At 42.7% G+C, this 10,149-nt stretch overlaps 1 protein-coding gene across 1 annotated transcript; it reads left to right on the top strand.

Moving 5' to 3' along the window:
• The first annotated feature begins 1,233 nt into the window (after positions 1 to 1,233).
• Positions 1,234 to 7,684, top strand: LOC121532324 (transcription factor E2F4-like). The gene is made up of 10 exons (XM_045205172.1): positions 1,234 to 1,651; positions 2,455 to 2,564; positions 3,134 to 3,295; positions 3,483 to 3,526; positions 3,638 to 3,702; positions 4,355 to 4,637; positions 4,745 to 4,915; positions 5,103 to 5,150; positions 5,358 to 5,402; positions 6,603 to 7,684. Exons 1-10 carry the CDS (start codon positions 1,496 to 1,498, stop codon positions 6,716 to 6,718), a joined length of 1,200 nt encoding a protein of 399 aa, XP_045061107.1. The 5' UTR covers positions 1,234 to 1,495; the 3' UTR covers positions 6,719 to 7,684.
• The last annotated feature ends 2,465 nt before the right edge of the window (positions 7,685 to 10,149 follow it).

Below are 10,149 nucleotides of genomic sequence, written 5' to 3' on the forward strand. Positions count from 1 at the left end.
TCTAAAGTTTGCCAATGACCATATGGATGATCCAGAGGAGGAATGGGAGAAGGTAATGTGGTCTGATGAGACAAAAATTGAGCTTTTTGGTCTAAACTCCACTCGCCGTGTTTGGAGGAAGAAGAAGGATGAGTACAACCCCAAGAACACCATCCCAACCGTGAAGCATGGAGGTGGAAACATCATTCTTTGGGGATGCTTTTCTGCAAAGGGGACAGGACGACTGCACCGTATTGAGGGGAGGATGGATGGGGCCATGTATCGCGAGATCTTGGCCAACAACCTCCTTCCCTCAGTAAGAGCATTGAAGATGGGTCGTGGCTGGGTCTTCCAGCATGACAACGACCGAAACACACAGCCAGGGCAACTAAGGAGTGGCTCCGTAAGAAGCATCTCAAGGTCCTGGAGTGGCCTAGCCAGTCTCCAGACCTGAACCCAATAGAAAATCTTTGGAGGGAGCTGAAAGTCCGTATTGCCCAGCAACAGCCCCCGAAACCTGAAGGATCTGGAGAAGGTCTGTAAGGAGGAGTGGGCCAAAATCCCTGCTGCAGTGTGTGCAAACCTGGTCAAGACCTACAGGAAACGTATGATCTCTGTAATTGCAAACAAAGGTTTCTGTACCAAATATTAAGTTCTGCTTTTCTGATGTATCAAATACTTATGTCATGCAATAAAATGCAAATTAATTACTTAAAAATCATACAATGTTATTTTCTGGATTTTTGTTTTAGATTCCGTCTCTCACAGTTGAAGTGTACCTATGATAAAAATTACAGACATCTACATGCTTTGTAAGTAGGAAAACCTGCAAAATCGGCAGTGTATCAAATACTTGTTCTCCCCACTGTATATATTAACTGCATTGTTGGTTAAGGGCTTGTAAGTACATGAATTGCAATTGATTAAGCATTTCTCAAACTGTAAAATCCTAAAGATTTAGCCTAAGCATATCCTCGAAAAATGTATTATATTATTTGACTGTAAAATTAAATTAGTTAGGGCATGTAGAAAATAGAACTGTCCGTAAAAAAGGACACATTTGCAGTCTAATCCATAATAAACAAAAATTTAATGATCTTGTGATTTAGTAGATGTTTAATATTGCGAAATGCTTTACTAGCAACAGTTGACTTTCTTGTCAAGTACATCGATTACAATTTACAGTGTACGCTTTTCAAAGTATCTCATGTTTTGCAGATGGCCCCTTGGCTTCACAACCCAAACCATCCCAGCATACCTCGCGTGTCCAACGGCTTCGGACCGTATGCTCGTTGAAATATTTTGAAGGCCTGTTTTTTGGGGATTATTAGGTCAAGAATCTGGACCGGACCATATCGGATTTTCCTACCATTAGTACCATGCAAAGCATTTTATATAGCTAAATCTCACTTTAGCACAGCACGGCGAATGAAAAGGGGTTTCTAGCTAGCAAGTGAGTTCGGGGCCGGGGAGCCGGCTAACTACTGTACGGATCCGAACAATAATTCCTAATCAGATGGAGCTGGAGTCGGGAAGAACTGAATTTGGAGCCATGGGAGAGTCGCTTCAACCTCAAACCCCAAGTAGACACGAGAAGAGTCTAGGATTGCTTACAACCAAATTTGTATCTTTGCTGCAAGAGGCCAAGGATGGAGTTCTAGACCTGAAAGCAGTAAGCATGCCATGCCTTACTCTTTGTTTTTGGCACGCGGATGTAAATTTAGCTTGTGGCTAGCTAACGTTAGGTAGTAGCAATTAGCATTCAAGGTTTTCGCAAGCTAGCGTTAACCGTCCAGCACATCAGCGTGATACGTTGGGGTCAAGTGTTTTTGTCTATTTATGTGTTTGAATAGTTCAATTAACTAGTTAGCTACAATTTGCCCGTCCACTGAATTTAGGAAAAGTTGGCTAGCCAGTTGCCAAGTAACGTTACCTCAACTCCTCTATTGAGGTCATACAGTCATTGGTTGAGGTACTAGGCAGCAAGCTAGCCAGCTAACTTTTTCTATTCTGCCCCCTGCAGACTCAATGAAGATAAGCAAGCAAGGCTGCACAATGTTGTTATGAACTGGATCTGGCAAAACAGTTAAAACCCAACCCGGTTTCAGAGTCACACACCCTTTTATGTAGCTAGAAATTAAATAAATCGGCAAGTCACCATTATCATTGGTTAAATTATGCTGACAATATGTTAGGTTTTGTTTAGGCTGGGCTTGACTGACCACAATGGAATAGATGTCATCCCATAGCAGCAATGAGGATTAAAACATCATAGTTATCAGCACTAGCCATATGTTTATTGATGTAAGTGCTTGTTGAACACTCAGCTATGTGTAACTTTGAAGCTGAATAGCTAAGCTTCCTTGACATTAGTCTACCAAGCTATTTGTTTTAAACTGTGGAATTGTTCAATGGACCCCCAAACTGCTCTACACTGATGTATGAATAACATTGACCACTCTTTCTCTCCCACAGGCAGCAGACACCCTAGCTGTAAGACAGAAGCGGCGCATCTACGACATCACCAATGTGCTCGAGGGCATCGGACTGATCGAGAAGAAGTCCAAGAACAGTATTCAGTGGAAGTAAGTCAAGGACATGAGAAGGAACATGGCATTATGGGCTCCGTTAGTAAATCTTGGGTGGCACCCTATCGCCATTCAGAAACTACCAGTGTGCGAGCTGTCTTATGTAAGTGAAAGCAGATAAGGAGAGGTGTCTTAACTGTTTTCCTATCAATGCCTTGCCCTTGACTGTCGTCTTAATTTATGTGTGTGTTATCCAGAGTCATATATTTAGAGAGTTGGGCCAATGGGGTTTCTGTCTGAACGTTCCAAGAGCGCCACTTTCTCCTCCATAGCCATTGCTAAGTGATAACACTTCTGTGTTGTGCTCTCTATTTCTGATATAGTTTTCAAAACCTATAAACATTTCCAGTGAAAGTAGATATGCAATTTGTTGATACCACAACACTGTACAGACATATTTGCTGCTGTGTTTTGCGTGTTTATAGCGGGTCATTTTATAGGGAGTTGTCGGAGGCACTCTCGCATTGTTCCATTACCAAAATATCAAGAATAAAGGTGCTAACATGGCCAAACTGTTTTAATGTCTCTGGGCCTATCTCTTTGTGATACATGTTTCCTGTCCCCAGGGGTGTTGGTCCTGGCTGTAACACACAGGAGATAGCCGATAAGCTCATTGATCTGAAGGCAGAGCTGGATGATCTGGACAAGAGGGAGCAGGAGTTGGATCAGCAGAGGGTCTGGGTCCAGCAGAGCATCAAGAACGTGACAGACGACTCACACAACAGCCCATATCCTTCACTACAATCCCTCTAAACTTAGCAGATCTAGTGTGTTAGTTACTAGATATTGGTTATGGTGCACCCCATGACCCCAAGATGGTTTAGATGGTAGTGATCAGATTTTTTAGCTCAATGCTTAGCTCTTAAATTCATGTTGTAGTAGTAAATAAACTCTTGGCCCTTAACACAAGCACACTATGGCTTATGTAAAACACGAAGACCTTTGCAGTGCGTTCAAAGGTAAGTTTCTCTCATATATTTTTCTGTGTGTTTTTCTTTCCCTTTTGATTGTTCTACCTCCTTTTGTTTTTTTCCCCTCCCACTCACCCCGTCTCTGTTTGGCCTCCACAGGTGACACTCTCCTAGCGATCCGCGCTCCCACAGGCACACAACTGGAGGTGCCCATACCTGAGTCGGTAAGTGTTTGTACTGTAAGACCCAACTACTTTCCCCTTTCTGTCTCACCATCCTCAGACCAGGGGTCTCCAACTTGGATTCTGGCGAGCTGCTGGTTGTGCATTGCCTGACGACTCACCCTGAACTTAATTCCTCTTCTCTATCGATCGCTACATACATTCAGTCTGAATCTGCCATCCTAGAAGTCATTTGTGTGACTTCAAAATGAGGGGCGTTGTACAAAATAAATTAATCAGCGATTGGATCGTCTCCAACAAATCTAACCAATCAGAATATCAAAGTTGATAAGGTCATTATGTAGGCTGGCTCTGGCCCTACCCTTCGATATCTGAACGGTCAGAATGTGTTTGCATTTTAGAAATCGTAGGGTGAGGGAGGCAAATCTATACTCATCGTGGAGAAGAACTTCAGTTTGGCTGGAGCGATGTGGATGGGTAGCCAGCCAAGGTTGTGCAGACTTCTGTTCCAGCCTAGCACTAATACTCCTTTTAAAAATAGTAAACTAATCGCAATCTGGACAACGATTTATACAATTATATGAATCAAGTGTGTCAGTACTGGGGTGAAACAAAGGCCTACACGCAGCAGCTCTACAGAATCTGAGTTGGACTTCCCTGTGCCACTACCGTCTGACTGAGTGATTGTTGGCAGGTACTGAATGGACAGAAGAAGTATCAGATCCGTCTCAAGAGCTCAGCAGGACCCATTGAGGTTCTCCTAGTGAACAAGGACCCATCCAGCCCGTCTCCAGTGGTACTGTCCGTCCCACCACCAGAGGACATGCTCCAGAGCCTGCCAGTGCCTGCTACTGCTGCCAACCCAAAACCGGCACCTGCTGCCCCTTGCCAGCCTCTGGCCCACTCCTCCAACCCCAGTCCTGCCACAGTCTCACCTGCCTGCACAGCTACTACCAACCAGGCAGTCACCACCGCAGGTACGATTTGGTCTTTATCTGAGCAATGTAGTTATTACGTGTGTGTGGTGTTGGAGTGAAATTGCAGCAAAAAATGTAATTCTCATATCACCATCCTTCTTTTAAAGTGTCCAGCAACAACACCAGCACACTGACTGTTTCCACACCCACTACAAACATAACTGCCCAACTGACTCCCCTGTTGGACACCCAGCCTCTCCTGTCCTCTGCCTCATTGGATGGCTGCTCTTCCTCTTCTTCAGCAGTCTTTGAACCAATCAAGACCGACCCCTCAGAATGTAAGTGTCATCTGCCGTTTCCCTAAGATCATGATGCTTCTCTATCCTGCTAAACATTCATACAAGGGGGATACACATACTAAATATACGTCAGAGTCAAGGTTTATTTAGTGTGTGCACTCTTTGTATCAATCGTTTTTGGGAGTTGTTGAGTGAGTGACTAATGTTTTCTGTGTTCTATTTGTAGTGCTGTATTTCCCCAAAGAACTTTCTGACATGTTTGACCCGACTAAAGGTAAAGATCACCTCAACATATTATGAAATCTATGGAAGGAGTTGGCAAGTATAACCACTGTATGAACATGCTATTGCAGATTATATCAATGTATAGACAATAATTTGAGATTATAGATACCAGAATAGACATTGTGTGCCTTTATTCTAACCCCTCATCCTCATTTCCCATATCTCTCCCTCTCTTTCACACCGTCTCTCTGAGTAGAGATCATGAGTGCAGACCTGTTGGAGGAGTTGATGTCTTCCGAGGGTAAGTTGACATTTATAAACTGGGTGGGTCGAGCCCTGAATGCTGACAGCCATGGTATAACAGACCATGACTGGAACGAACTGCAAAAATCTCTGAAGCTGGAGACTCTTATCTCCCTCATTAACTTTAAGCATCAGTTGTCAGAGCACCTTCCCGATCACTGCACATGTACAGAGCCCATCTGAAATTAGTCCACTCAACTACCTCATCCCCATATTGTTATTTATTTTGCTCATTTGCACCCCAGTATCTCTATTTGCACATCATCTCTTGCACATTTACATTTTAGTCATTTAGGAGACGCTCTTATCCAGAGCGACTTACAGTTAGTGAATACATATTATTATTTAAATTTTTTCATACTGGTCCCCCGTGGGAATCGAACCCACAACCCTGGCGTTGCAAACGCCATGCTCTATCAACTGAACTACATCCCTGCCGGCCATTCCCTCCCCTACCCTGGACAACGCTAGGCCAATTGTGCGCTGCCCATGAGTCTCCCGGTCGCGGCCGGCTGCGACAGAGCCTGGATTCGAACCAGGATCTCTAGTGGCACAGCTAGCACTGCGATGCAGTGCCTTAGACCACTGCGCCACTCAGGAGACCACATCTATCATTCCAGTGTTAATACTAATTATATTTTGCACTATGGCCTATTTATTGCCTTACCTCCATAACTTGCTACATTTGCACACACTGTATATATATTTTCTGTGGTATTTTTGACTTTATGTTTTGTTTTACCCCATATGTAACTCTGTGTTGTTGTTTTTATCGCACTGCTTTGCTTTATCTTGGCCAGGTCGCAGTTGTAAATGAGAACTTGTTCTCAACTGGCTTACCTGGTTAAATAAAGGTGAAATAAAATAAATATACCACTGGTATGACAAAACATTTATTTTTACTGCTCTAATTATGTTGGTAACCAGTTTATAATAGCAATAGGTACCTCAGGGGTTTGTGGTGTATGGTTAATATACCACGGCTAAGGGCTGTATCCAGGCACTCAGTGTTGCGTGGTGCATTGGAACAGCCCTTAGCCGTGGTATATTAGCCATATACCACACCTACTCGGCTCTTCTTGCTTAAGTATACAGTTCTGCTGATGTGGATTTGCGGATCAGCAAAGATTTACTTAACCTATCACAACTAAAAGAGATTGTCTTTTAATCTCTTTGTATGTCCCTCTCTCTTTCCTAGTGTTCTCTCCACTCCTCCGTCTGTCTCCCCCTCCGGGTGACCACGACTACATATATAACCTGGACGAAACCGAAGGCCTGTGTGACCTCTTTGATGTCCCTATCCTTAACCTTTGACCTCTGAGCTGAGTTCCCAATAATGTATTATGTAAGGAAATCTAAAAAAACATTTTTACCATTTTCTATGGAAAAAAAACAAATGTGTGATTCTATTTTTGGATCCTGGTGTATTATAAGATGATTTTTCTGTGTAAACAATTAAGTGTTTTGATGTCGTACCCAAATATTTCCACTAAACATTGGCAGCAAATGTTTCAGGGCGTAGTGGCTCTAGGTTAGATAAAAAGGGGTATAAAGAAATATAGTCCTCACTGAACTGATGATCTCTCAGGTGAAATGCCTCGCATTCATGCTGATTTGTGATTAACTCTATTCCCTCCATCCATCTTTGTTTGAAATATGTATGTAACAAATTGGCAACAGCTGTCATCATCACACTCTGATCGTCATCAACTCAGTGTCAACAGATTCAGAGACACCCAGGCAGCTGCATACACTCGGACAGTACGCACAAATGGGTACATACACACAGCTGAAAATTATGCGCTGTCGTTCTGTATATAGAGAATATTTATATTTTTTATTAAGAGCCTTTGTGGAGTTGTGTGTAATACATTGAGACAGCAGTAGTGAACCAGGGTGCCAAACAAAGACATGAGAAAGTTGAAGTGTTTCAGATGTAGCGTGCATTGGATCAACTGCTACACGTTTATCATTCACTTTGGTCCCCTTGCCTTGTCACTGTTTTATTTCTCACCCATTTCATTCACTTTACAACATTGTCTGTGGCATTCTTGTTTTGTCTTGCAATTATTATGTATATGAATATTATTTTATTCAGTCTGTATGTAAAAGGACATTTATTTTTCTTTACAGATACAGTAATTAGTTCCTAATGAAGTAGGTTAGCGCTTTGAGTGCTGGTCTATAGTCTGTATATGTTGCTCTGATACGTGTTCAATAGAAAAAGGTCCCCCACATGCTTTCACCATGACTATGGAAACACAAATGTTGACTTCGTTCTTTCTGTGTGAGAGAATATTTGTTTAAAATTTCCTTCTGTGTTCATTCATGTTTTCATTCGTTCCCAGAAGATATTGTTTCCCTTTTATTAAAGAAGAGCATTTTTTATATATACACTATATATACAGTACCAGTCAAAAGTTTGGATACACCTACTCATTCAAGGTTTTTTCTTTATTTTTACTATTTTCTACATTGTATAATAATAGTGAAGACATCAAAACTATGAAATAACACATATGGAATCATGTAGTAACCAACATTTTTTTAACAAATCAAAATATATTTTAGATTCTTCAAAGTAGCCACCCTTTGCCTTGATGACAGCTTTGCACACTCTTGGCATTCTCTCAACCAGCTTCGCCTGGAATGCTTTTCCAACAGTCTTGAAGGAGTTCCCACATATGCTGAGCACTTGTTGGCTGCTTTTCCTTCACTCTGCGGTCCGACTCATCCCAAACCATCTCAATTGGGTTGAGGTCGGGGGATTGTGGAGGCCAGGTCATCTGATGCAGCACTCCATCACTCTCCTTCTTGGTAAAATAGCCCTTACACAGCCGGGAGGTGTGTTGGGTCATTGTCCTATTGAAAAACAAATGATAGTCCCAATAAGCGCAAACCAGATGGGATGGCATATCGCTGCAGAATGCTGTGATAGCCATGCTGGTTAAGTGTGCCTTGAATTCTAAATAAATCACCAACAGTGTCACCAGCAAAGCACCATCACACCACCTCCTCCATGTTTCACGGTGGGAACCACACATGCACAGATCATCCGTTCACCGTCTCACAAAGACACGGCAGTTGGAACAAAACATTTCAAATTTGGACTCATCAGACCAAAGGACAGATTTCCACCGGTCTAATGTCCATTGCTTGGGTTTCTTGGCCCAAGCAAGTCTCTTCTTATAATTGGTGTCCTTTGGTAGTGGTTTCTTTGCAGCAATTCGACCATGAAGGCCTGATTCACACAGTCTCCTCTGAACAGTTGATGTTGAGAGGTGTCTTACTTGAACTCTGAAGCATTTATTTGGGCTTGAAATTGTCTTAAAGTAACGATGGACTGTCGTTTCTCTTTGCTTATTTGAGCTGTTCTTTCCATAATATGGACAGAGGTCTTTTACCAAATAGGGCTATCTTCTGTATACCACCCCTACCATGTCACAACACAACTGATTGGCTCAAACTCATTAAGAAGGAAAGAAATTCCACAAATTAACTTTTAACAAGGCACACCTGTTAATTGAAATGCAATCCAGATGACTACCTCATGAAGCTGGTTGAGAGAATGCCAAGAGTGTGCAAAGCTGTCATCAAGGCAAAGGGTGGCTACTTTGAAGAATCTCAAATATAAAATATATTTTGATTTGTTTAACACTTTTTTGGTTACTACATGATTCCATATGTGTTATTTCATAGTTTTGATGTCTTCACTGTTACCTGATTCCATATGTGTTATTTCATAGTTTTGATGTCTTCACTGAAAACAGTAAAAATAAAGAAAAACCCTTGATTGAGTATGCGTGTCCAAACTTTTGTCTGGTACTTGTATATACACTGCTCAAAAAAATAAAGGGAACCCTAAAATAACACATCCTAGATCTGAATGAATTAAATAATCTTATTAAATACTTTTTTCTTTACATAGTTGAATGTGCTGACAACAAAATCACACAAAAATGATCAATGGAAATCAAATTTATCAACCCATGGAGGTCTGGATTTGGAGTCACCCTCAAAATTAAAGTGGAAAACCACACTACAGGCTGATCCAACTTTGATGTAATGTCCTTAAAACAAGTCAAAATGAGGCTCAGTAGTGTGTGTGGCCTCCACGTGCCTGTATGACCTCCCTACAACGCCTGGGCATGCTCCTGATGAGGTCTCCTGAGGGATCTCCTCCCAGACCTGGACTAAAGCATCCGCCATTTCCTGGACAAGCATCCACCAACGGGGCGTTGGTGGATGGAGCGAGACATGATGTCCCAGATGTGCTCAATTGGATTCAGGTCTGGGGAACCGGCGGGCCAGTCCATAGCATCAATGCCTTCCTCTTGCAGGAACTGCTGACACATGCACATTTGTGGCCTGCTGGAGGTCATTTTGCAGGGCTCTGGCAGTGCTCCTCCTTGCACAAAGGCGGAGGTAGCAGTCCTGCTGCTGGGTTGTTGCCCTCCTACGGCCTCCTCCACGTCTCCTGATGTACTGGCCTGTCTCCTGGTAGCGCCTCCATGCTCTGGACACTATGCTGACAGACACAGCAAACCTTCTTGCCACAGCTCGCATTGATGTGCCATCCTGGATGAGCTGCACTACCACTTGTGTGGGTTGTAGACTCCGTCTCATGCTACCACTAGAGTGAAAGCACCGCCAGCATTCAAAAGTGACCAAAACATCAGCCAGGAAGCATAGGAACTGAGAAGTGGTCTGTGGTCACCACCTGCAAAACCAGTCCTTTATTGGGG

The sequence above is a fragment of the Coregonus clupeaformis genome, chromosome 19, assembly GCF_020615455.1.
Source record: "Coregonus clupeaformis isolate EN_2021a chromosome 19, ASM2061545v1, whole genome shotgun sequence".
NCBI classification, from domain to species: Eukaryota; Metazoa; Chordata; class Actinopteri; order Salmoniformes; family Salmonidae; genus Coregonus; species Coregonus clupeaformis.

What these genes read in the sequence shown, in the direction of transcription:
- LOC121532324 (XM_045205172.1), top strand. Translation starts at nt 1,496, where the DNA reads ATGGAGCTGGAGTCGGGAAGAACTGAATTTGGAGCCATGGGAGAGTCG. An exon ending in CATGTTTGACCCGACTAAAG is followed by an intron (nt 5,151 to 5,357) that starts GTAAAGATCACC and finishes CTCTCTGAGTAG; the next exon opens with AGATCATGAGTGCAGACCTG. An exon ending in GGAGTTGATGTCTTCCGAGG is followed by an intron (nt 5,403 to 6,602) that starts GTAAGTTGACAT and finishes TCTCTTTCCTAG; the next exon opens with TGTTCTCTCCACTCCTCCGT.